Raw genomic sequence first — 27,753 nt, forward strand, 5'->3', positions numbered from 1 at the left:
GCAGGCACAGCCACCACTAGCACTGGGGCCTCCCCACCAGGTCTGGGCCCTGACCATTGCCCCTCCCTGCAGGTCAGCTGGCGCCAGCGAACTTACCTCAAGGATGTCTTTCAGGAGGAATCGCTCTCTCACTCTTCCGTGTTTCCATTTTCTAAATTGTTGTTCCACTGCAGATGCCCCCACCCCCGCCTTGCTCTCCCCTGCCCACTCTCCCCCACTTGCAGTCAATCCCCACCCCAGTGCCCAGGGCCATGGGTCATTCTTTGGAGAACCTTTAGAATTTCACCCTAAGTCCAGCCCTACCCAGAGCAGTAAATATTTTTATCCTTACTGGGTGAGGCAGAGCCAGGGAGGGACCTCTAAATCCTAGCACAGGGAGAGCCGAGGCGGCGTCCACCCACCCCTGCAGGCACGGGCACACCCTGTCACCTGTAACCCTGGGGCAGCTCCGCTGGGGTGGGGGTGGGGGAATGCGAGGCAGGTCCCGTGCAGCACAGAAGAGCCACCCGCATACTCTGCATTTTCTAGAGCTCCACCTCCCGGGTTTCCCCGCCAGCGCCCATACAACTTCCGGGCTAGTGCCAGGATGCAGAACACCGTCTACTCCCAGCAGGGCCTCAGGACCTGGTCCACTCCTGCTGCCCTAGTGGACCCCGGCCCCAGAGCCGCACTGACTTCGCAAGAAAGCGGGTCCCACTGTAAGGACCTCTCCCTCGGAAGAGCAATCACAGCCTCTCCGCCGGTGGCTCACTGTCCTCTTTAAAGTGATCTGCGCTCGCCTTCAGGCCACAAGAAGAAATCCGAAAGAATATGCCCTGCTCAGGGTCAAGTGTCTGAGCGAGCTCAGTCGGAGGGCTGGGGAGAGGGTGACCCCAGAACTTGTGGCCCCCTCTGGTCCCCTGGGGCCCTTGGGCAGTGTCTGGCCCCCACTGCACCCAGCCCACAGACCAGATGGCAGGAAACAGCCAGGGTGACCACAAAGACCCCGGGGGGAGAGGGCGGCCAGAGCTCTGGGTGCAGCTCTGTGCTGCTCAGGTGTTCCCTGAGCTCCCCGCTGGGGCTGGGAAGGAGGGGTGCCCTGGGGAGCTCACAGTATGGGCTCCTGACAGGGGGACAAGGGTCTGTTCTACAAACAGAAGTGAGCAGTGAGCCAAGGAATGTGCTTAGCAAACAAACTATGCTGGTGTAAAACTTTTTGTCTAAATAAGAATTCTCTCCCATGTTCACAGAAGCCCACCTGGTCGAAAAGCTGCTTTCCCGTCGTGTTCGGCTGGATGGCGAACTCCAGCTCTGCGTCCATGGTGGTGACCCGGACATTGATCTAGAAGACAGAACAAGACAAATTACACTTACCCGAGCGCCTTTTCTCTTCATCATCTCCTGAGCCTCCCCCGAATGCCAAGCTACCCGGCAATGTGCACGCATGCATTCCTCTCCAGCAGCCATCCCCACGCTGCTCACCACACACGCGTGCGCGCACACACCGCTGAGGGGAGACACCTGCACACAGCGGGAATCCACACATATGCCCTCCTCTAGCCAAGTGCGTCCACCCTTCTGCCTAGGCCATTCTTCCACAAAAATGCTCCGATGGCGGTTAGCGTAGTTCCCGCACCACTCTTGGTACACACACATGCACGATGCCTCACCTTAGTCTGACTTTGGGAACAAAATTGGTCTTTACGAATCATGATTCTTTCTAGCACTCAAGACTGCAGTAATTGAGAGGGCTTGGGTGCACACACGGTATGTCTGAAAGGTCTTCAGTGGACATTACTAGCAAAGGAAAGGGAGGCATGCATTTCCAGTCTTAACAGAAGTTTCCGCTCCAATCTCAAATCCACAAATTAAAGCACTGGAGTTTGCTGAGGCGCAAGATCGGGCATACACTGAATTCTTCAGGTGGGCAGAGCATTGTCCAGAACACCAAAGGGTTGCTGGTTCAATCCCTAGTTGGGACAACCAATCACTGTTTCTTTCACACTGATATCTGTCTGCCTGTCTGTCACTCTCAGATTAATACACATAGCCCCAGGTATTACATTAAAAGTTAAAAATAAATCCCAAAATGGCTGCTATGAAGCATAAAACAAGGGAACATCTTAGAGACGCAATAAGCAGCCCCCAGTCGAATATTCTAGTAACAAACGCAGCTCCAGATTACACACCGACAGCTAAGCCCACCATGAACGTCACACTCCAAACTGCGGCGGACACAGAGGTGGGAGGTGCAGGGGTGGGGGTGGGGGGCTGACAAACACAGGGCCTCAGATGTGCCGTCTCGCTCTGCTATTTACTGATGCAGAGACGGAACCAGGTGCCACGACCCTGGTTAACCCAAACATAAAAGACCAGTGTTTATGACTAGGAGATTTCAGACTCTAAATTCTAAACCTTGATCATTTCTAAATTTGCCACCAGTGAGAAAATGTTACTTCCCGAAACCAAAGCTAGTAATTAAACAGAAAAAGGTGACCATCACACCAACTTGTAACCACTTTACAAAATGGTTAAAGGAATTCAGAAGAACCTGTTCTGAAGTTCTGAGTCAGGCTGATTTGTGACTCAAACCTCACACAACTCTTTGGAAAAGCAGACACCCAGTAAAAGGGACCCATAAGCCAATATGAAGGCAGCAGCCTCCTTAGAAATTAAGCGTAGTGAGAGGTCCGCGTAGCCTGTACCATCTACACCTGCCAGGAGGAGGACTCAATCCGACCGTCAGCAGGTCCCACACCAGCCATTCTGCCAAGTTCGGGCTGCCTGGCCCTTCCAGACTCCTTTTCATGTGCTCTGGCACCCAAGGGCAGTCACGAAGGCTGGAGAGACCCTCAGAGACGGCAAACCTTAGGGCAGGCCCGGTCCTTCCGACACAGCAGCACCTAGCAGAATGGGGCAAGCCACAGGCGGCAAACAGGCTTTCTTTCCACCGCTCGGACCGCTGGCCCTGTCAACAGGAATGCTGCCCCACTCTGACTCGGGGCGTCCCAGACACTTACGTTCAGAAACTCCGCTAAGATTACACGATCGAGTTGGTTTTAATCAATACGTGTATATATTCACACACGGTGCTTGTTCTATAATCCCTTTTCTGGTGTTATCAAACATGCAATATGTCATTGTTGGGACTGAATTTTTGACAGTCCTATATATATTTTAAACATCTTACTTTAAAAAATCTAAATGTATATGTATGTGTGTGGATATAGATTCCTACTTTAAAAGACACTTGTTTTTTCCCCAACTATGTAGGAGGCGTTTTCGGAGCGGAAGACCACTTAGTCCTCCCAGAAGACAAAACCTCTGCTTTGCTTTATGAGGCAGAAAGCAACTCCAGACCACGGCCAGGTTGGAAGCTGCACAGACCTCAGTTGGTTTAATGTATATAAATAAAGTCATCTCCACCCACAGAAAAGAATGCTCGCTTTTACATCTCATTTTCCACGTTTGCTTTGAAAGCTCCTCCATTTGCACGTTTGTACTTATTAATTCTAAACGTCTAGGGTTCTCAGTGACCCTCTAGGTCCAGGAACTCCGTGGCATCGCTCTGCTCCACTGGTCACCTGTGGCGCAGGTGTTTGCGGTGGAGGGTTTGCTTGCTATCAGGCTTGATGGCAGAAAACTTACGTTGTTTAACTCTTAAATACCCTGATCTCGGCAGCTCTTGTTGCTTTGCTTCCAAGCTCACTTCAGTCCGTGTTATGCGTGCGCCAGCTACAGGACGCGCCGCACGATAGCGACACGGGCTGCAACGGCGAGCTCGTGAACTCCACAACATGAACAGTGCTTCTGACCAATGGCCAGGCTGCTCCGCCTTCAGGGTCGCTCGATGGTCACCTCCCGAGTGGTGTCTCTCTGGAGGCACAACTGGCATTGGGGGGGGGGGGCGGGGCGGCGAGCCTTCCTTCTGTGAGACCACATTGGGGACTTCGGGGCGTGCAGCACCAAACCCGACACAGGCTTCCCCGTCACCGGGCCGTCTGATAGTAACACCCAGCCCAGGCACACACAATTCCCAACGCTCTCCCCTGGGAGGCTCCCACCCAGACTCAGGACCACAGACAACGTGGTCGTGCCTCAGCCACCAGCATGCTCAGCAGTCCCATGTTTGCAGAGACAACTGAGGCTGGCTTCCTTTTTGTGGGTTTTAGCAATGTGCTGGAATACAGCGTAAGTTTGGAACAATACTGAAAATAAAGCATTTACGTAGATGACTGAACCTTTTATTTATACACACACACATACACACTTTTTTGGGAGGTCCACTTATCCAGGGGCTTTAAAAGGAAATCTAAATCCCCACTCTGGTTTTCACAGCCCCTGTGACAGGTTTCCACGGTCAGTGACTGCCTTCGTGACCTGGACATACTTGAGTGAGAGCCGGCGCTCACACTGGCGCCGATGCCACCGCAGTAAAGGGGGATTGCATGGTTCTGAACCACAAATGGGAGGTGGCCCCACAATAGGCCAAAGGGCCACGGGCTGGAACCCACCACCCAAACCACGTGCAGAGAGTGGGGAAAAGAGCACACGCTTTGCAGTTTTTATTGTCTTGTTACGTCCGCCTGGATCGCTCGTCTCAACGGCAGTGTTCACCAGAGGAGGCAAACCGCACACGGGCAGCGCGTGCATTAGTCGCGGAGAATCCACCCCCTGAAAGGTGGTGATCATCTCAGACTTGCCAAAGTACTGGAACCCTTACCTTCCACTCTGACGTTCTGAAAGTGGAAGGCTCCCAAAGTTCCATTCTGCTTGACCTGGAGGGGGCGGTGCTAAGGGAAGTCCTAGTTTGCCTGCGCACCGGCCACCCCACATGCACATGCGAGGAACCGGGGGGCGATGGCGCAGACCATGACACAGCAGCGCCTGCCTCCTCTCCAAATGCTACTCCATCTGCAGTCAGGACACACGGTCGTAGTGCGCGCTCTGCAGCGTCAGAACGTGCGGGGAACTATGCTCACATCCCACTGTTTACGACGGGAATGCATGAGAAAGTTTAGGTATGGGAGTCAATGCCTACTGATGGGAAACAGCAGGGCAGGGGAGAGCGGGGGTGGGGGGGAATGGGGACAACTGTAACTGAACAATAAAGGAAAAAAGTAATGCGGTGTTTCTACAGCAATGTACTGTGTCCGAATTTTGGAATAAAGTTACTTCATGTTAGACCCAAGTCAGGAAAACTTGGTACTGAAGATGCCTGAAGCCCTCAGAGGAAATGAGGTTCCAGTGAATATGTGTATGTTTTTCACGCCAATTCTATTCAGCAGAAAACTCTTCTTCTTTTGCCCCACACAGTAGGCTAGCTTAGTAGGTGAGTTGTACTTGCACTTCAGTAGAAGTAAATTTATGATCTGTTACTAAAATATCAGTATATGCAACAGGCAAATGCCTGAACATAGAAATAGGAATTTAGTTTTATTTCTAAAACAAGAGCATAACTGGCTGGTAAAACTTCTTAAATTTAAGCAAAATGCTGTGCATTCCCCGCCCCCCTGCCCCAAGAATGATGTCCAGAGTTTCACGAGCATTTTGTTCTAGAGATCACCGAAACATATAATGCGTGTATTATTTCATATCAGGATTCAACACGTAAAAATTCCTTTGCCTTAGTTAATGAAGATAATAAAAACCTAATTTTCATAGTCTTGATTATCTTCCCTCTGGCTTAATAATCTACTTTAAATTTTTTTTATTTGAGCCCTGGCTGGTGTGGCTCAGTGGACTGAGCGCCGGCTTGAGAACCAGAGGGTGGCCGGTTCGATTCCCAGTCAGGACACATGCCTGGGTTGCAGGCCAGGTCCCCAGTGGCGGGGTGGGGCGGTGCACGAGAGGCAACCACACATGGATGTTTCTCCTCCTCTTCCCTCCTTTCTCCTCTGAAAAAATAAATAAAATCTTTAACATTTTTTTTTAAATTTCAAAGGCCTGTCCTACACACTGCTGAACCATCCCTCACAGCTCAGCTTTCCTGCCGCCCAGCCCTCCCTGGCTCCCAGACACCTGGCACTCCGAGGCCCATGCACTCGCAAACACCAAGCAAATGCCCACCGGGGACACAGAGCAGCCAGACCGCCCCAGCCCTTGAGCCACGTACAGTGAACACGCTGAGATGGACCTTGGGGAGCTGTCACACACCAGTTGCTAGAGTCCCCACAGGAGCTTAACAAACACTTGAGTTTCTGGGCCTCAGCCCAAGAACCTGTATTTTTAAAGCCACTCAAGTGATTTTGAGGGCTGGCCAAATTCACTGAACGGCGGGCAGGACCATGGCCGCCAGGAGGCCTGGGTTCGAGACCTGACGCTGAACCTCCTGAGGACCTCACACAGGTGACTTCCCTTCCTGGGCCACGGCCCCTTCTCTGTCAAAAGAAGATTGGGACCAGATGCCTTGAAGTCCTTTCTAGCTCTGGAATGTGAGGTCTGAAGTCCAGAGGCCCGGGGGAGAGGATTAAAGCTGAGGATTAGAGCTGAGAGCCAGGAGGACCTTGAGAAAATAACAAAGGAGACCGCCATCCTGGACAAAAGAAACGCTCAGCCCAGGGCTCACACTTCCGGGAGGGGGGGGAAGGGGGGAGAGGGGAGAGTCCCCAAGCACAGCAGTGTAGGTTTTATTGCTCCCATGCAGCTGACATCTCCAACAACAAGAAAGAGAATTAGAGGTGTTTACACCCCAATCTTCTTTTTCACAAAACCCAGTAACAATGCACCCTGCTAACACAAAATAAACCCACTGCTCTGCTGGTTCCCTGCAGCAGTGGAGGGATCCCGAGACAGGCAGGCCTGAGGGCAGGGCTGCGGACAGGACCCCCGGGGCTGGGAGGCTGCCTCCCCACCCCACCCGAAGTTCGAAGTATGTAGCTGGAAAGGACTGCATCTTCACTGGATGTCCCAGCGCCAGCATTCTGTAACTCAGAAATCACCCAAGTGCCTTTCGGGGGCTCTCTGCACAGCCCTCTGCAAAAGGATCTGCACCTAGGTCCTTTGTCACCAGACAGTGACAAAGAGGTGATACGCCGGGGGCGGGGGCAGGGCGGTATTTCGAGGTCACAGAAGTTGAGGTTCTGCTTCTTTTCTTTCTTTCACTGAAAAGCTTTTGACTGCCTCTGCTGTGTTAATGCAAATGGAGAAACCCCAGGACGGGCCACGGTCTAAAATTTCCCCTCGTTCTGCCCCCAGGGGCTGCTTTTCCATGGACTATCCCAGAGGACCAGCATTTTTCAGAATACACTTTGAAAAACATGATTTTTGAGTCTTCTCAGCTTAACTTTTTCAAAATGGTATGTCTAAATGCCTTCTAAGGCTTATAAATAAAGGACATTGAGGTAACAATGAAATATATTTTACCTCTGAGTCATGAAGACCGCTGAATTTTTGGCTGTCAAATTATCTCCCTTCATTATTTTCCTCATTTTGGTAAATAAATATTGGGCAATATTTCCTTTGGGAGGTGTCCACTTCCTCCTGAAACACTTTAAACTTGGTTAAGATTACCTCTCCAATCATATCTTTTACAGAATAAATTCTAACTGTGCTCAAGACCAAGCCAAGAGGGAAAAGTTCCAGACCAAACCCACCAGACACCTGACAAACAAGCCGCCATTCCCACCCAGTTCCCGTCCTCGTAGTTTCGGGTTAGTGGTCAGGGCACTTCGGGGGGTGGGGGGCGCTGCAGTGGAGCTAACTGAGAAGAATCAGGGAGACCACTTAAAACAGACAGGAAACTCCAAATGGTAACATATGAATGTTGGAATCTCACGCACTGGATTCTGCGATAACAGACTAATCCCTGTTATTATCACACCTGCATTTACTCAAAAATTAGTCTGCGCGGGGCCCTCCAGGCACTGCCGAGATTACACCGAGAGCCTGACCTTTCCTAATCATTTGAGATGTCAGCGCGGCTCCCCAACATCCCAGCCCTCTTCCCAAGGTGCCACTTCAGCAACTCCAGGCAGCTCTCAAATATTTGGATAAGACCTTTCAAGTACTTGGAGACACTCTGATAGGTCTGCTTTCTCCCACAAATGGCGGGGGTGGGAGGTGGGGCGGGAAGCGGGGCGGGAAGCAGGGGTGTCAGGCGAGGCACAGTTCTCAGGGCGGACAATAAATGAATTGGAAAAGCGTCTTCAGATGCTAGTTCTGTTCACCTAATTGAACAATCACGGAGATAATACCATATTTTGACTTCCATGTTGTGCTACTCTGTACTTTTTAAACAACAGCTTTGTTGAAATATAATCTACAGCCGTACAGCGTGCCCATTCAAACTGTGCCGTTCAGTGGGGTTTTTTTAGCATTTTCAGAGTGATGCAGCCAACACCATGACCTAATTTTAGAACATTTCATCACCCCCAGAGAAACCCCATGCCCACCAGCAGCCACTCCCGACTCCAGCCACCCAGCCCTGGCTTCCACAAATCCAGGCTCTGTCTCTGCAGATGTCCCTGTTCCTGACACTTCGTATACTCAGCACGCAGCCCGGTGTGACTTGCTTCAGCCCCGTGGCCCGAGGTTTCCCAGACCACCCTGCCGCAGCACGTCAGCGCTCTGTCCCTTTCTTGATTGCCAGGTAACATTCCACTGCCTGGTCAGACCGCTTTTGTCAGTGAGCTTTGCACTAGATGATCTATGGCCACATTGGTAAGGAAAATAAAATAGGGGAAAACAACAATGAAAGAAAAAATTTTAAAAAAAACTACCATTCAATTTCAGTTCACTGTTTTCAACCTGTGAAGCACAACAGTCTGTGCTCCCAGGAAGAAGGCACCACTGCCAAGTGAAGTGACATGAACCCGGTGGGAATGCTGCCTCCTGGCCTCCCACAAGGTCCCGGCAGCCACCCTGCGTTCCAGCCACATCTTCACCAGAAACAGGGGGCGGCCCTGGGAGCAGAGGTGAGAACCCAGCTCTTGCTCAGGGTCCTCCCAAGCAAACCATGCCCTCTCCTGAAATTTTAGGAGGGACTGGATCTTTTGTTACACATCTAACTGCAATGGCGCCAGGCACACCACGGCTGGTGCTCGGCTTCCGTGCCCAAAGCCCCTGCCTATTTCACTGGTCACCACCTACGTATTTCAGGCTTTGCTGGGTGACTTAACCGGCTCCGGAGCCCCGTTCACAGCTGCACAAGGAAACGTGGCAACCCCAGGCCTGCTCCAGGGAAGTCTGGTGCCCCTTAGCAGTGGCTTGGAAGACAGGGCCCGCACCCCTTGTGTGCCATTCCCCGGGCCGGCTGTGCGCGGGCCGCCAAGGTAGTGCCTCTCTAACCCAACCCAAGTGTTCAGAACCACTGGGAGAGCCCGTCCGAACAGTTTTCTGAGCCCAAGGCCGAGATTCTGACTCATGTGGCTGGCACGAGGCCTGTGATTCTCCCACTTGCCCCAGCTCACAGGTGAGGCCACGCCCAGACTGCCGCTGCTCTCAGGCACCGGGCAGCATCCTGAACCTGCCTAAGGCCCCAACTCCTTCTGGAAGATTAAACATAGTTACTGCTACTATTTAGGCTCCATTATGGGAAGGAAGGTGGCTCACGAAAGTGTCACTCACATTCACAGAGTGCAGACCTACACGCGCAGAGGCAGGTTTTCCTAACGGAACTCTGGGTCCCAACAACAGGGCCCTCTTTTCGTCCTCTCTCTGGACCCTGCTCTCCCACCTTTGAGAGAGAGAAGCCAGGCTCCAAACGACACGCCAACTCAGTAAACCGCAACGTGAGCTGAGACGCGTGGTGGTGGTTTTTCACCACGGCTGGCTGACACAGAGCCGCCCTCCGTGCAACACCACCACTAATCAGCAAACGTCGCCAGCTGAGTGCAGAAGGGCAGCCATGGCACCTTGGCCAGGAGGGCAACGTTGGAAAGTCCCAGAGCCAAGCAGGTTTCTGTTTTTTTTTTTTTTAGCTCTTTTCCATATCACCAACCCTTCATGGGGTGTTACAGTAATGGCTACTATTTAAAAGATAACTTTGTTTCTATCAATCACACAGAATGACCCTTTGTCTTAGTTCACAATGCTGCTCTCGGTAACAGTGTCGACGTAAACAAGATTATATGAACGTAGTTGCCACTGAAAAGCCAATGACTGTATGTAACACTGTTCCGGTTGCTGATTAACACTCAGAAGCATCTAACTTTTACTTGACAAAGGCAGTCCCCAGAGCGCCCTGTCCAGCGCAACTCTGCTAACGGAGGCGTCAAAGTAAAAGCCAGCATGTTGCTAAGGATGGTATTCATCAACCTATCAAAACATTGCCATCGTCCAGAGAGAAGTAAGAGAAATGTGGTCCTACAACACGCTTTTTCACTGGACAGAGTACGGTCCCATACACGGTGCCACTGCACTGGCAGAGACATCCACGCTGCTCCTCAGGCACGAGGTCCCTTTCCCAAACACGGTCCCCCCACTAGCATAGTCTCGTGTCCCTGTGGCCCAGGGCAGGCTGGCCTCAAAGGCAGAAATTGCACAGATACATGTTTAAGCCCTAGCTCTTAACACCAGACTCCTTGAGGCTTCTTGATCTTTAGAGAAGGTGGAATGAGCAGTATAAAAATACCTCACTAATACATGAGTCCTACGGCAGGTCTGTAAACTAATGGAAAATGCCACAATATTGCTATTCCTTTCGTTCAAGCTCTTCTGTATCCTAAGTGTAAAAGACACACAATCACATCACTTGATACTGTCTTCTCTTTCAAGGTTAAACAGAGTGACGGAGAGGAGACTGGCCAGTGAGGCTCAGGAAAACTCTGGGATGCCGGAGAGAACGAACTGGTCTTGTGGCTCCACAGACCTCGGAAAAGGCGGTGGAGCAACACATGACAAACAGGCAGGCCGGGTGGTGAAACCCCTCCCATCCTGCCCGCAGCCCAGCCCTCGGACAAAGGCAGAGGGGCAGGATAGAGACAGTGCGCAGGTGCGGATCGAGTCTTCATACAATTACCCAACACCGGGGTGATATTCTCATCTTTTATTGCCTGGCAATGAGAATAATAAAGCCATCAAATGTCAGTGCTGCCAAGAGTCCACTTGGGCAACTCCCATACGGTCAAAGTGCTGGCCCATAGTCTCAGTTATCCCTGTAACTCGCCCAGGGATGGTGGCCGGGCAGTCACACTGCTTCTGGGAACAGGAGGTCCCAAAAGTCACCAAGGAGGACTGTGTGGTGCTGGGACAGCTGCTTTCTGGCCTCCTGGTGCCCAGCCCTAGTGATGGCGGTTATTTCCCCGTAAGGAAAATCCAAGCTAGGACTCAAGTGGCAGGTGGTATCTGTCAAGAAACTTCGCTAACCTACCACCACCTGGTGCCTGTGGCTCAGGCCAGTCATTATTAATTATTACCCTTTCACACTGGAACATTCCTGACCACTCCCCTGCCCCCCACCCCTTCTTGATGGAGGTGTAAAACATAGCCATCGGTTAGGGTTTGCCGAAGGTGCTGATTACTAATGAAAAGCAAGGTCCAGACTACAGAGTTCAACTGCAAAGGAGCCAACTTAACCCTCATAAACCGAGTGACTGCCCAGGGGGGTTTCTAAGCTCAGTTTAAGCACGGTCCTTACTTATTTCGTTTTAGGAAGTGTGGGTATGAACTTTAACTTGGAGGAATGGGGGTGGGGGTGCCTCTCACCCAGAGAGAGCGTTGTGCCACCGTGGTGTGGGCACCCACCTCGTTTCACGGAGTTCCACGTCACCTGAAGGAGCCTTGAGGGTCACTTAATCAGGAGAAGGAACATACAAACCCACCCTCCCCTTCTGAGCTGCTGCCCCCGCCCCTTAGGCCATGCACACAACTTAAAAGCTAAATTCTTGATATATAGTAGATAACAACAGGGCAGAGTATTGACATGAAAACTGGGTCTTGGAATTTCCAAATAACTTTTCTCAGGTAGGTTATGTTACAATTTAAGGCTACAGAGGCCAGGCTTTGGCCATGTAGCTCAACTGGTTAGAGTCATCAATGTGCCAAGGATGCAAGTTCAATTCCTGGTCAGGGCAAAAGCAAGAAACAACCAATTAATACATAGATAAGTGGAACAACAAAGCAATGCTTCTCTCTCCCTTCCTTTAAAATCAAGTCTCTTTAAAATTCTCTCTTTAAAATCAATAATAGCAACAATAATAGGCCAACATAAAATGTGACATTGTTACATTTTGTATCACTTTTTGTTTAATATATGTTATAAGCAGCATAATTAAAATAGTGACACGGCGTAACTATTTTGTAGGGTAATTTTAAACCAGACTGCATGGTAAAAAGTGTAAAGTTACCTAATCTGACTACCTTCCTATAAAATCTGGGAAGACTGAGGCCCAGATGGGTTGACACTATTTTCTCAATTTCTGGTAACTGGCTCCTAAAAATATTTGTATTTGTATAGCTCTTAAACATTATTCCTACCCTGGCTGGGTGGCTCAGTGGATTGAGCCTGCAAGCCGAAAGGTGGCTGGTTCGATTCCCAGTCAGGGCACATGCCTGGATTGCGGGTCTAGTCCCCAGTAACAGATCAATGTTTCTCTCCCTCTTTTTGCCTCTCTAAAAATAAACTTTAAAAATCTTAAAAAAAAAACCAAACACCCCAACATTATTCATTATTCCTGAAGTTGTATCTTTCAATATAGTCAATGGTTTTAAACTTCTGAAAAGTTTGTATTCCCAAATTGCAGGGTGAAAAATTACATAAAATTATGCATAAGGAAATGCCCACATCAACTAATATTCATCCCACAATTTCAAGAACATGAAATGAAATCCCAAATCTTTCTAAATAGCTCCTTTTGCCTCTGTAAGTAAGCCACTTCCAGCCCCCAGACCCACTTCCTGTCAGCCAAGGCCTTTTACCAACACAAAAAGCGGACAAACCAGTCCTGCTTGTCCTCATTATAACCAGAGGAAATCTGGCCCCGCGAGCTGGAGGGGACCGGTCTGGGCAGTCGCATTTAAAAGTGGCCAGTCCCCTCCACTATAAAGTGCACTGGGGACAGCCCGTGCTGATCCTGGGCTCAGATGCCCGTGCTGATCCTGGGCTCCTGGGAGCAGGAGACCGAGGGGGTCCAACACTGCTTTCTGGGGTTCTGACCAACGGAAGGGCCGTGACTGTCACCCCAGTGCCAGGTTGGTGCTGCAGAGTGACCCTGGAGGGTACTTCCTTACCTGCCAATCGAAGGGAAGGACAATAGTTCTGATGTCCATGAGCTGCCCATGTGTAACACAAGATCTTTCTTTGCCAGCGTCTCCAAGTGGAAACTGACCCTACAATGGGAATGACCTACACCGTGTGTACTTTCAACATGGGGATGAAACCACTTTACACAGGAAAGGGCAAAGAAATAATCAAAAAACATTATATTCTGCAAAAGCAACTATTACTTTTCAGAAACAAATAATCCAGCCCCTCCTTTGCCCACCCCAAGGGAGGCAAAAGCAACTAGCCTTCAAGGTCACTTTCTCTTTGTCTAATGAGCTTGAAGTCTTGAGTGATTGTCAAGACTACGGCCATGTCATACGTACTTCAGCACTGATTTAGTTCACTGAATGAGGTTAATTACACCCACAAATTTAGGGTCCCGTAAAAGACAGAGTGAGGGACAGGGCCAAGATGGCTACCACACGCTACAGTGGTTTCTAATTCTAGGCTCATAAAACAGAGGAAATTGAAGACACAGACTAAACTTCACCACCCACCTGGAATACACTATTTTCTCTGTAAATTTAGATGTCTGTCAAGAGTCTTTCTAATTGAGTGTAGGGGGCGTGGGGAGGCTATGAAAAGCTGAAACACACACCACTCTGCTAGCCTGTTGTCTTAGGGCAGGACATATAAAATAAACCACACTTATATCCTGTGCCATTTCCGATGGAAATCTTCACCCCTAGTTAATATGTGCAGAAAGAACATTTCTCCTGGGAGAAGCTTAGACAAGATGTATTTGAACTTGACCAAGAAGTCTTTAACTTCTGCTATCTATCATAAATGAAGAAAGAGACCCAAGCAGGTTTTTAAAAACTCTAAACTAAATCAGTAAGCTTACAAAATCTGTTGAATAAGCAAACTTCAATAAAACTTCTAAACCACTCTGTATTTCTGAAATTATATTAAGTTGAAAATAAAAAAGACTCTTTAATTTATGCTTTGTCATGTCTGGAACGAGATTCTAACTGTGTGTAGTTAGCCAGTGGGACCAGGCCTGTCACCCACCCAAGTCCTGCGGCTCCGCGGGTGTGTCCACCCTCCCCTGCACCCAGCCCCACACTACACTGAGCTCTGGAAGTGGCTGCACAGAATTCCACTTAGTGAGGCCCCACAATTACCTCGCTCACTTCCAGTTTCCAGCTCTGAGAATGCTGCTATTGAGACAATGACCTGTTTCCAGTTGGGTCACAGCACTCCCCTCCTCCCCCACCCTGGGAATCGTGGGAATACAGAGTAAGAGTAGAGCTAGCTGGGAACAAACAGCTCTGTGTGCTCCAAGTGGACTGCAACTGTGACTAGAGGTCGTCTTTTAATAAAACCTATGTGTGAAGGGAGCGATGGCCCAGGTGGGACGCAGTCAGTCAGTCCCACACTGCTCAGAACACCAAAGGTCTCCGAGAAACCATGGCATGCCCCGGGGACCCATGGAGGAGGGTGCGCGGGGCCCACCGAGGGCAGCAGCGCAGGCTCCCTCCGGCGGCCGCAGCCCTCCTCTCCGGGTCTCCCTGGGAAGGCGACCTCCCTTTCCGCTGTGGCTCTCACTGGACTCCAGCACTCCATGATCTGGAAATGGGACAGCATCTTTCCCATCCACCCGTACAATATGCTTAAAAAACAAACTTTTCATTTTGGAAAATCTGAAACGTTCACGTGAGTGGAGAAAATGGTTTAATGAGTCCCTCTGTATTTTTCGCCTGGCTCTGACACCTAACCTTCTAGCATTCTTGATTCATCTGCTTTCCACCAATATAAAAAAATTTTTTTGCTGGTGTATTTTAAGGCTGTCATATACATCATTTCACTTGTAAAAACATCAGTATGGAACCTACTGGATACTCACACACACACACTCCCACCATTATTATTTCCAACATAATTTAAAACTGTTCCTTAATAGCCCGAATATAATCAGTATTCAATTCCCCCCACTGTATCACAACCTCTTCATAGGGGGTCTGTTCACACCGGGTTACGCACCGTGCAGCCTGCCACCACACTGCATTTCCAAACTGCCCTGTGAGGCCAGTTCCTTCATAATAAACACTACGTGTCCCCGCCCGCTCTCCCCATCCAAGTCCCACTTGGGAGTCTCACCCAAATAGCAATGTGTGGTGTCGGCAGATACCGCAACCAGAAGCAGCGGCACCCACAGCTATGTAACCGAGGCGATGAAACACTCACTATCAATACTCACATGCACAACATTATCATGGAGGTGGCTCTCACCCAATAGTTATGGCCAGGCTTTTACCCAGGGGTTGGTGGTCCGTTTCCTCTTTAAGAGCGTAAAGAACAAGGTTGGACATCCTTCGGAGGCCTATTTTACAGGGAACCTATAGATGTGGTGGTCGGTGATGGTGCAGCGCGCACAATATGATCTGAAAAAGCACAGACCCCCCCAAAACTCAAGGCTCGAGAAACGACGGAAGGTCTGAAGTGGGGAGCACATGGCACTGGTGAGAACCCAGGTGAGAACAAGCTCTTGGAGAGCTATCACCCCAGCTCCTTGTCCACTGTAAGAGTGACGAGCTGGGAGAAAAAACAGACAAAGGCACGTCACACTCTGCCCACTCAGAAGCCTCTCTGCCCGCTGGTTTGAACTCCTCAACCGGCAAAGACAGAGAACGAAGCTGCCTGCACCTCTTGGCAAAGCAGCGAGCCACCCCCACCCCACCCCCACTGTCTCAGGGGCTTCAAGGTACCTCCGGGCCCAAACCCCAGCTCAGCTCGTTGTGGGTCCTGAATGAGGAATGAATGAGTTTCGTGGAGGGACGCGGTGGTGTCCACTGAAGTAACAAAAGGACAGGAAGTGAGGTCACATCTGTGAACTGTGGGGCCAAGTCAGGAAACAAGGACGCTGTCCTGAGAATCGCAAGTTTATTCATCAGCTTTGGCTTTTGTAATTACCAACAGGGTCTTCTACAGAATTTACTCTGTCCTCTGGGGTGACAGGGGCCAGGCGCAGGGCCAGGCGCCTGCCCCCCCCCCCCCCCCCCCCCCCCCCCCCCCCCCCNATAAAACAGGGCAGGGGTATGGGGTGGGCAGTGAGGGGGCTTGGACAGAGTGGCCTAAACTAGGGCCTGACATGTGACCATCTGCCGTCACACACACACACTCATACACACACACACACACACACACACACACACACACACACGATGGCCCTAATTTTAAATTCTCATTGACAAAAAAAAAAAAGCAACTTATTTATGTATCAGTCACCTTCCAACTCAAATATCAGGTACAAACGACTTTTTTTTTTTAGCATATGCCAAAAACTTGTCATCATACAATGGCTTAGCAAGTATGACACCAGACACTATGACTTTCTCAATAGAAACAAGGGCCACCAACACCAACCAGCCTTGTTTAAAATCTGACCTCGGCACCAGCGTGCCTGCTTCTTGGAGAGCCTTCCCAAACGTGAAACGTGTCCAGGCTCAGAGCCTCGGATTTTTTTGTTTTTTAAACTGGGAACGGTGCAGTGGTATGCTTCCAATTACTATCAGCTCAGTCATAAAATATATATATAAGGTACAACAAATGCTTAGCAATAATTACTTTTGTCCTAAAGCAGCAGTTGGCAAATTATCCTGTAAAGGGCCAGATAAATATTTTGGGCTTTGCAGGCCATGTTCCATGTCTGTTGTGTATTACTGTTCTTGTTGTTTTAAACAACTTTTTAAAATGTAAAAACCGTTTCTAGCTGGGAGCCTGTACAAAAACAGGCCATGGCTAGACTTGGCTTTTGCCTATCTCAACCTCAAGTAAAAACAATTATTTGCAATATCTGTTATGATAATTTTTTGATATAGACAGTTTTACACCGATCTTCTCTTGGGCAAAAATAGGAAAAAAATTAGGATGTGGGAAGTGACTTCAAAAGCAACAACAGACGAGCAAAATCTGACAGTCTGACTGCTGCGGTGGTCTCTGGGTGGTCCCAGTTCCTCTGCTCTGTCAATAACAGGTTACGATCAGAACTTCCATCTTGCTTTTACGGTTTGTCTTCTCATGTAACAGATTAAAAAGGTAATTATGTGAATTAGTTTTCATTTCCTTTGAAACAGTATTGCCATTTACCTTTAAAATGTTAAAAAAAAGGCTCAGAGAGTGGAGTGTGAATATAATCAGAGAAAAACAGAACTGACCACTGCCACCACCTCAATGCCCTTCTGCCCTGGTGTCCTGGGAGCTCCGATGCGTCCATCCCTCCACACCCACCTGCACCTCCCAGCTCTGTGGGGCAGAACTTCATCTTCTGTGTGCAGCCCTACCACCTAACTTACCGGGTAATGCTCTTCTCTGTCAACTGGCCTGACTCCCCTATTAGACTGAGAATCTGTTAAAGGCAAGACTTATCTTCCTTATTTTTATATGAGGGGAACCCCTCCAAAACCCCAAATCATCTTCTGGAGGATGGCTCCCTTGGAGTACAGGCTTCCCTGGCTAGATGAGTATTCTAGGAACCCATTTGTATCAGTGGACCAGCTGGTGTTGTGAGAGGCTGTGTTAGGCTTCAGTGAATTTTTGCTGAAGACTCTTTCAATGCCTTTGCCCATTTCATGATGGGTGATTTACAAGTGCACCTGCCCTCATCACGCTGAGTGTTCAGCAGTTTTTGACCAAAAACGACAGGACCCTGTGCCCCACCCTCCCTACTCACCCAATCTCACCCTGAGTGACCTTTTGTTTATTTGTTTCTCCCAATGAAAAAAGTCCCCAAAGGGAAATGTTCTGCAGATGTGGAAAAGGTGAAACAAAAAACGGCAGAAGCACTAACAGGCATCAAAATCAATGAGTTCAAAACCTGCTTTGAGCAGTGGGAAAAAAGTCTCGAAAGCTGTTTTGCATAAATGAAGAATAGTTTAAAGGTGACTGAAGTTTAAGCATGTGAGAATAAACGCACAATACCCAATCAACACACTGTTTTTTCAGGGGTTCCTCCTCATGGTCCCAGCATATAGCACAGAATGGCACACAACAGGGTTTCCATGAGGGAGGGACCCACGGGACCCCCCCCCAAGGGAGTTGTGACATCTGGAGGACACAGTAGATTAGAGCAGACCCCCTCCTCACAGGGCTCCCTTTCACCACAAGCCCCAGCGCCTCCCCAGCGGTTCTCCCTAAAAGGCCTGAGGGCAGACCACCTGGTTCCTAGCAACCTGGAAACAAGAACCCTTAGTTTTAGCTACAGGTGACACTGAAAAGTCTGGGAAACAAGTTTCCAGGGGAAAAAGTACACGAGAAATATCCAACACTTACAGTACCTGGAGATAAATTACTTGAATTTCACAGATACAAGCTTTGTCTCAGTTAATTTTATGTAACACTCTTTTTATTTAAAAGCCTTACTCCCATTTTACAGATGACAAAATTGATTCATAAAAGCACAATGGGTTGCTGAAGTACAGGTAAGTAGTTGATTATGAAACTGCTCTTTATATGGCTATTTACATTTGTATTTGGAAAAATATGTACATTAACTATACAGTAAGCATTTCACTTTAATAAAAGTCTTTTAATCACCTTATAACATTGATGTTTTTCTTTAAAAAACTATTTACAGAAGTCTAGAATAAGCTCTTAATTCTTTATGTCCACAGGCATGGATGGCAAAGTATGTTAGAAGGAAAATAATTCCACCTTCTGGTCTCTTCACTAAATATTCCACATTTAACTAGCAGTGGCAAATACATCTAATGCTTAAATTAAAAACGAGTTACAGTATTTGGGGAACGCATAAGGGATAATTAAAAAACACATTCACCGATTTGGAAAGCAGGCTTTGAAGTTTATTGTTGCAGATTAGAAGTAAAATGACGGAACACTAACAAAGTGGGCATAGTGATTCATCCTATGACTCTCCAAATTGTCAAAGATACACAAGAGTTTAAGCACAAAAAGATTAAGAAAAATTACAATAACTCATTAAAAAGAGTGATGCTGTTTTACCTTCCCAAACTATAGGTATTAATACAATTGTTCAAATTGTTGTTAGAAGTCACGATCTTATGATTTAGGAAAGGGACTAACAAGAGAGGTTAGTGTGGGAGCGCCAGGGCGCAAACAGGAGAGGGAAGCGCAGGGGGGCAGGGGGCGCTCTCCTCCCCGCTCTTTGACGGAAAGCCCCTGCCCCCTTTTCTCTTTAAAAGCAAAGAGAGCTCAAGAGTGGGAGCCCCTCCCTGGGCACTGCCAGACTAGCTCCGCCCCCAGCGCCCTGCGCAGAGCAGCTCAAATCAGAGAGATGCTATCGTCCACCTCGGCTGGCCCTGTCTTTCTGGAGTTCGACGCCATCCCGCTATCTCCTCTTTCCCAGCCCGGCCAGGCTCCAAGACCACTGATGGCACCCACGGCCTTGAGGCTGGAACTTGGAGGAAAGGGACTGCATAACCACGCCCACGACAGCCTGAGTGGACGCTCTGGGACGGCTATGGGCTTCACTGCTCCCTCAACACACCATGGGCTCCGGTCTCTGCTCACACACACAACTCTCAGTGCCAGCTCGTTGGGGGCGTCACTGCTTGGGTCCAAGAGAAATAAACACTTAGAACCTGCCCTTTTTCTGGTGAAATCAGCAGTCGCCCAACTTTGTGGCGCATCAAAACCACCTGGGAAGCTTCTTTAAAGTGCAGGTGCCCAATCCCGCCGGCTGCAGGGGCGGACATTGGGCAGTGCTGTGTGGGACCCAGGAACCTCTGAGTCTCCCCACGACCATGGCCACCCAAGGTTAAGAGCACTGCACTGGCTCAACCCTAACTTCCGACTCTGTGTGTGTGTGTGTGTGTGTGTGTGTATGTGGTGTGTCCACACACTCAGGAGAAATGTAAGAAGCTGATGATTACTTTTCACTACGTGGATTAAACTTATACTGCAGTTTCAAAAATCTGGTGTTTGTGTACCTTTTGGGAGGCAGTGGTTACAATAATGAAAAAAGGCAAGGGCTTCTGTCAGCAATGGCAGTTACAAATGTACAAACCAAACCCTCCGCCTTCCCTCCCACGCCTGGTCGTTCTCCAGGTTCCTTATCTCAGTGAATGGCACCACCAGCCGTCCAGTTATGCAAGCCAGACACCGGGAGTCAGGCCGACACCGCCCGTCCGCCCACCCGCCCATCACCGCACCCAGTAAGTTCACCTCCCACATGTGTCCATCTCTCCCCGCCCACCCCACCACCACCCAGGGCCGCCCCCGTGGCCCACCATCCCCACCCCTGGCGCCCTGCCCCCTGCAGACTCCCCCACTGCAGCTGGGGTGACCTTGCCCAAGGGAGATCCGGTCACGTCCCCTCCTTCTGCTGCCTCCCCTGGAGGTGAGCCCCAGATACGCCGGCCACAGCCCACAGGGAAGGCTCTACCTGACTGGCCTCCATTGTCCTCTCTTTCCATGCTGGCCTTCATTGGGAACCCTGAACTCAGCCTACTCCCTCGCCCACAGGGCCGCCACAGAGGCCACCCCCAGCCTGGCCCAGTCCCTGCTGCCTCCTCCTACACCTAGGAAGGCGCCTTCATTCTCCACATTGCTCAGCACAGCCACCTCCTCCTTGGGGCCTCCCTCACCTCCCTGGCCAGCACTGCCCCCAACTGTGGCCAGCGCACATCATTACAGACTCAAGTCACCAGTGATAACCATTGCCCCCCTGCAGTGTAAGCCCACCGTGAAGAGGTGGGGGAGCTGTTTCAGTGCCTGTCCATCTATCTCAGCAGCCTCAACACCTAGCACCGTGACGGACGGGGTCAGCACACCCTGAACTAATGAGGGAATAAACAGACAGCCTCATTGTGCCTTACAGTGGGACGAGGACAAATGACTAACCCCAGCCAGCACTTCCCACCGCCACATGGGAAAGTCTTAGCTACCTCCCTGGCACTCGGCCCGTGGTGAGGGAGGAGGGCAGACAGAGCACACTCGGCAAGTTCCGACCCTGTTACCGTGTCAGTGGAAAAGGCTTTGGATTCCCAGAGAGCCAAGGTGAGCTCAGAAATTATTTGAAAGTTTTGGCATGGGCCAGAATTTTGAAGACACTTCCCGAGTGACTCTCTGAAGGGAAAATTTACTTTCTTATTAGAAACTTCCACACCAGCACTTTAGGAATGAGAAGCTGGGGCCCCACTGGGGGCAGTTCAGCCCTCAGCTCCTCAAAGGGGCTTTCAGAGCCGGTGCCTGCGGCCTCCTCCTTTCCAGGCCCGCGCCAACAGCAGAGGTTTCCCTTTCTAATGCCCGCACCGCCTTTCCATCACAATGAAGACAGCAAGTGGGGGGTGGGGGGATGGGGGATGGGGGAGGGGGAAGGAGCGCCACGGATCACCCTCGGCCGAATGTGGGCACAAAGGCTGCTTCCTGTGAGCCGGGAACTTGGAGACCAACCCCCAGCGGCTCCCCAGGGAGAGGGAGCTCGAGGAGCAGAGGGTGTGGGGGCTGCTGGCCCTCCAGCCGGCCTCCCTGGCCTCTACCAGTCATGCAGGAGTCCTGCCTCCAGGCAGCTAGGGGAAAAGCAAAGCCAGCCAAGGGACCCAGCAGTCCCTTCGCAGGGGCCCAAGCAAGACTGAGCTGAAGAGTTACTCTCAACCAGGCCTGCCCTCTCCCCCACCAGGTGGGCTGCCTCTTCATCGTGCCACAGCCTGTGTTCCCTGGAAGGGCCTCAGCACGAGCCCAGGTGGGGGACTCACGACTGCAAACCACACCCCGCCAGGGCAGACTTGGCTTGCCCACCTGTGCAGGCTCCCCGTGCCTTGCTGGACAAGCGAGCACTCCACCTTTCCAACAAGTGGGGATTGGAAAAGCAGTTTGGGGAGAAAGCAAATACGTATCATTTCTACTGTTTTATTGAGTAAGTCATCCACTGACTCAGTTTAGACAAATCAATCAAAAACACTTATCAAACATTCCAGGGCCAGGTGGAGGCTCCAACCCCCACGGACTCGGATGCTCCCGTCTTTGGGGGCAGGGTGCGAGGCTCAGCCATATGGTCAGACCCCGGGCCACAGCTGCCCTACAAAATGCTCAGCTCGGGGCTTAAACAGTAAGAATCAGTGACCCCTCTCTAAGGGACATATCCAGCGTGTGCAGGTTCCCAGGCTCTTCTCAGCCACCTGCGGGGTGGCCCTAATTCAGTTCAGATGACGAAAGGCTTCCGTATGTGTGTGTGTGCACATGTGTGCATGCGTGTGCACGTCTCTCTCTCTCCCCATCTCCCACACCACCAAAAAGTAGGCAGGTAGGACTTTCTCAAGTGGTTCACCTAAAAAACACTGCTTTGATTTTAGAGGGACAGACGGTGAGATACATCAATTTGCTGTCCTGCTCATTTACACATTCATTGGTTGATTCTTGCACGTGCCCTGATGGGGATCGAACCCACAACCTTCGTGTATTGAGGTGACACCAATCACCTGAGTTCCCCAGCCCCGGCTCCACAACACTGTTTTGAAATTACAGCTGTAGACATTATATAAAATCAGCCTTTCAAAATGGGATTCTGGTTATCAGGACCCTAACCCGTGGGGTGATGGCTACTCCCACTCCCTACCAACTGAACCACCATCCTTGCTTTGCCAGAAAAACATTTTCTAAGTGTCTGATCCATCACCAAAGACCTTGAAAGCAAAATGAAGTTACAATGTACCCACCACGAGAAAAAGCCTTGAAAAGGAAGGACATTCTGACACATGCTACAAGCTGGGTGGACCTTGAGGACATCGTGCGGAGTGAAATGAGCCAGACACGAAAGGGCAAATACTGTGACTCTACTTACTGAGGTCCCCCGGGGCAGTCAAACTCACTGAGACAGGAAGGAGAGGGTGGTTGCCAGGGACCCAGGGGAGAGGGGAACAGGGAGGCAGTGTTTAATAGTACAGAGTTTCCGTTTGGTAAGATGATATGTACATTTTACTACAATAAAAACAGAAAAATAAAATAAATTCGGGTTCAGTGTGAGAAATGAGAAAAGAGAAGTAGGACGGGAAACTGGTGTGCTGACTTTTTTCTGAGGGATATCATAAGTGCTGAACTGTTCAGCTTTTCTTCTATGGAAGTGCAGAAAACCACGCCTCCAGCAGGCCTGCTCCGCGGCCAGCTCTGCGTGGCTGCACTGGCCTGTTCCCTGAGTGAGGGCTTGCGCTCCGGTCAGTCTCATCGGAAAGAGCCTGGATGTCACGGGCCCCTTGCAAGTTTGAAATGAGGAATTTTGCATAGGGCGCTGGCTGGAGTGGCTCAGTGGACTGAGCTACGGCCAAAAACTGAAAGGGCGTCAGTTCGATTCCCAGCCAGGGCACATGTCTGGGTTGTGGGCCAGGTCCCCAGTTTGGGGGCACATGAGAGGCAACAAATGGATGTATCTCTCGCACATTGCTGTTTCTCTCCCTCTTTTTCTTCCTTCCTTCCCCTATCTCTAAAAGTAAATAAATAAAAATAGAATGTTGTGTAGGAAAAGAACTTTTTGTACCATGAATGAATCATCTTCATGATGTCACTTAGGCAAAAACTATATTAGCTTTTGCCTCTACTGGCATATTAATACAGTAACTTAACCTAACAGTAAAGTAAAATTTTATTAATTAAAAGCTCCTTTTAGAAAATCTAACATTTAACAGTAGAAAAAGTACACAAGCACTAACTACAGAACTTGTCTGTAAAGCTAGAAATAAATTCCATGAATCTTTCATTGCAATTTTTAATGACTCCAGATATTTTCTCCACCATGAACTCAAAACTCAATTAAAAAACTGTAAATCCTCTCCCCAGTATCTAGCCACCAGGTCCCCTGCGTTAAAGACACACAACTTTCTAAGAAATGCCCGGCACAAAGGACCTGCCTTCTTCCCATAACTCGAAAGAACCGAAACACCTTTCCGCCCGGCCAGCAACCTTACCGAGACGCGACACGCTCGGATACAGGGACAGGTGCGGCTAGGCAGCACTCTAATTAGCTGACGTTTATGGGATGCAGCAGGCCTGCGCCGCCCAGAGAGGCCAGGGAGGAGGCACCTTATCGAATTCCCGGGCTGCCCTCCCTCACCTGCACCTCAGGTCCATTACGAGCCCTCTCAAGGAGAGATAGGAATCCTGCTGCACTAGCAAATTCCCGGGGTGACCGAGCACCGCCTCGCAGGCCGGGGGAACGGCCCCTGTGCCGGCCACAACACTGCTTCCTTTGCCAGACGCCCTGAGAAGTGCCACAGGCAGATTCCGAGCGCATTTGTCCCGGACACTTGCAGGGACTGGAGTTTGTGTGCGTCACCGGAAGCCACCTGGCTCGCCCAGCGATTTGGACAACTCTTCTTTTCAAGGACCAAGTTGCATTAGAATCCACTTTTTAAACAGGCAGAAGCAGTGTAGTATGGGATTCTAGTTTTTACAAAAGTCCCTAACTTTTAGGGGGGGCTCGCAAAAGAAAAAGCTCCCCCATTGCGTTTTCTTCGAGTTCACCAAACGACCAACAGGGAACAAAACGACCTGCTCCCGCCGTTTTGGCCGCTCAAAAAGAGCCCTGTTTACAAAGAACTGTCCCAATACCTCCCCAGGTAACTCGGCTCGGAAATAGAGCCCGAAGGTGCGACCCGGCTCAGAGGCTGGGTTACTTACTGGTTTCGGCATTTTCGGTTCCTGGTGGGTTTTCCTCAATTCTCAGGAAACACTAGTCGCCAGCGGCAGCTGAGACGGCTCTGCTCTCGGGACCTGGAGGCAGGCGGACGCGTTAGAGCGCTCAGGCGGCCCCTCTCGTCCCGCCCCGCGCGCTGCCGCTTAAGAACCCGCGGGCCGGGCGGCGCGCTCGGGAGGAGTCACCGCCCAATCTGCCGTGACGACGGGCCCGGGCGGGCGCGCGCCGAGGGGTGCCGGGCCGGGACGCGGGCGGCGGGCCTCCGCGGGGACCGCGCGCGGGCCGGGCCGCGAGGACCTGGGACCCGGACCCGGACCCGGAGGGTCGGAGGCCCGGGCGCCGAGCGCGGGAGGGGCGGCACGGGGACGCAGGGGCGGCCGGGCGAGGGTCCACCGGGCACTTTTCGGGGCTTCCCGGAAGCCAGCGGGGAGCCCGGCAGAAACAAGTTTCAGTTTGTGAAGCAACCGTTTGCCCCACGGCTGAAACCACAACCGTCAAGCCTTTGAGAAGCACTTTTTAAAAACTGTCCCCGCCTGGCTCGGCGAGGCGGGAGGGACGCGGACATGGGCGAGTCCAGGCAGCCCGGGCTCCGCTGGCACTTCGGGAGGGGGCCCGAGGGGGCAGAGGAAAGTGGACGGCGGCGCGCGGGGCAGCCGGCGCGACGCACTGGCAGGTTCAGCCTCACCTGCCGTTTACTTGGGCCAACCCAAAGACCGTGCGCTGGGGGCCAGGCGAGGACCCTACGGGCCGCACGCCCCGGGACCCCGGGACCCCAAGGCCTGCTCCCCTCGGGGACCACTAGCCCGGGGCTCGAGCGCGGTCTACCCCTGCGCCAGGCCGGCCCAGCCACACCTATCTTCGAGCCCCGGCCTATGTCCCCTCCGCGGAGCGCGCGTCGCTAATCCCCCGGCCCGGACCGACCCCTCCGCCCGCCAACTACGGCCGCTCGCTCGGCTCACCCACGGAGCGTGCAAAGGTCTGCTGAGCTTCTCGGCGGTCGGTGCGTCGGCGCTGTGTGCCCGCGACCGGTGCAGCCTTGTGTCCCCGGAGGGGCGGGGTCCTGGGGCCGCGCCCCTAACCGCCCCGCCCGCCCGCCCGACCTGCGAGGTGCGCTCGCGCGCAAGATGGCTGCGGCCACTGCCCACGCCCCCGGCGCCCTCCGCCTCCCACCCGCCCCGCCCCGCCCCGCCCAGCCCAGCCCGGCGCCCCGGGGCTGAGGAGACCCGGGTGGAGGCGCGTTCCTTGTCCCACCTGCCCCGCAGCCTCTCTTCAACGTAAAGACCTTTCCTTCTTCGCTGCCCGTCCCTTTGCCCTTGGAGAACTTTGCCGAATTTGATTGCAGGTGTAAAGTGTGAGACTGCCTGCCCCACCGCGGAATAAGGGAAATCAAGAAAATGTAAATAAAACTGGAGGACCGGTGGCCACAGTGGAAGTGTTGGGACGTTCTGGGGTGCGGCTGCCCCCGTGGTCAGGTCATTTTGTCCTTGCGTCGGGACCCAGGCCGGGTTCTGAGAACCCGGAGCCTGAGGTGAACTTTATCTGGCATCTGTGTCCTGGCGCACGTGGCCGGCCAGCCTGGTGGGATGTGGCCCAGAAGGACAGGAGCGTGAGGACACTCGATCGCTGAGCGCTCTCATTTGAGGACACATGTGGTCTTATTTGACTGGATCAGCACAAAGCTATAACAAAAATCTCCAGAAGGAGAAATGCAAGGACTTATTTTTAGTGCAAGTACAAGTAGCTCTCAGGGATTTTAAAAAACACACGCACTTCGGTGGCCCATAGGGTTTGTTGCACCATGATTTCAGAGAGTCGGTATGGAGTCTTGCTTCCCAAACCGGGTGCCCAGACTGGTAGCACCACACATCCCCTGGGAATTTGCAGAAAAGGACGTTTCCAGGAATTCCCCCAAACCTAGGAATCAGAAATTTTGGGGCTGAGGGGGCCCCTGCAGCCTATGTCTTCAAACCCTCAAGGTGGTTGTGATGTAGACTAAGGGTTAAGACCAGAGCATCTCCAGGAATCCTTTCCTGGGCTCACCACTGACTGCCTGTGGTGTAATTATGGCACCTATTTCATGGGGTGGCTATGAGGATCATAGGAGGTGATAACATGTAAGATGCCTAGAAAAGTGCCTAGCACATAGAAGCGCTCAAATCTCCCCCTGTACAGAGTGACCACTGACTTGGGTCAAACCACCACCACACTCCCCCAATGTGAGGACTGGGGACACTGGTAGCACACCCTCCTACGGAGGTTTGTGGGGATTCAGTGAAATCAGGTGTGCAAAGTGCTTAGCACACTGTGGGGCTCCTGGTGATGCCTGACCTGCCCCAGGAGCTGGCTGCTTCCAGGGGCCCCCATTAGTGGGCACCTGTGACCCTCCCCCACTTGCAGGCGCAGGGCATTTCAGCATTCAGGTGAAGAAGGTGGCCTTTCCCGATATTTTGTCCTGATATTTTGATAGCAAGTCTGTTCCCTCAGAAAGGCTGGCTTTCTTTTTCATTAAAATGAAGATGAAAAGGTAACTGCAGTGGGAAGGAAACTATGAACAACACCTAAGTGACCTATAGTAATAATGGTTCAGATCAGACATCTTCCTCCAGGAGACTACCTTCACCTCTCATCACCGCCCAGAGCCTTGCTGGCCACTTTCGGTCTAACTCTGCTGAGCATTTATGCTCCCAGACTTTCATCTCAGCCTGTTGTCTTCTAAACTAGAGATTTGGAATAGCAGTGACCCACGACCTTTGTTTCTGAACTGTACCCTTCAGGGAAATGCTGAAAACAGAGAAGATCGCAGGTTTCGGAAGCAGAGAGCTGCGTCTGAATTTAGACCCAGCACCTGCAGCAGCCACTTTGGGTGAGTCCCTCAGCCTGGCCGAGCTCCCTCCTGCCTCCTCCTCCGTAGAGTGGAGGTGGCCTTGTTCTAGTGTCACTGAGCCACAGAGTGGGAGCGTTTAAC

The 27,753-nt window shown here is 51.2% G+C and overlaps 1 protein-coding gene and 1 long non-coding RNA gene across 4 annotated transcripts in view; one reads left to right on the forward strand and one right to left on the reverse strand.

Annotated features, from left to right (window-relative positions):
- The window catches only part of EZR (ezrin), a 46,841-nt gene extending 20,987 nt beyond the window's left edge, over positions 1–25,854 (reverse strand). The window contains exons 1-3 of one of the 3 annotated variants that reach the window (XM_037057198.1): positions 25,748–25,854; positions 24,773–24,865; positions 1,238–1,321 (exon numbers count right to left, since the gene is read on the reverse strand). In XM_037057198.1, the coding sequence (XP_036913093.1) occupies positions 1,238–1,321; positions 24,773–24,784 (96 nt within the window). In that variant the 5' untranslated portion in view covers positions 24,785–24,865; positions 25,748–25,854. Of the gene's footprint in view, positions 1–1,237; positions 1,322–24,772; positions 24,866–25,640; positions 25,664–25,747 lie in introns of those variants that run through there. The other 2 variants (XM_037057080.1, XM_037057134.1) reach the window with 2 other exon arrangements.
- LOC118994620 (uncharacterized) lies at positions 1,329–3,418 on the forward strand. The gene is made up of 2 exons (XR_005068113.1): positions 1,329–1,543; positions 3,253–3,418. It is a non-coding gene; the product is annotated as an uncharacterized LOC118994620 (long non-coding RNA).
- Positions 25,855–27,753: the final 1,899 nt, after the last annotated feature.

This window comes from Sturnira hondurensis, unplaced genomic scaffold (assembly GCF_014824575.4).
Source record: "Sturnira hondurensis isolate 20B ecotype Veracruz unplaced genomic scaffold, ASM1482457v3 Scaffold0000167, whole genome shotgun sequence".
Taxonomy (NCBI): Eukaryota; Metazoa; Chordata; class Mammalia; order Chiroptera; family Phyllostomidae; genus Sturnira; species Sturnira hondurensis.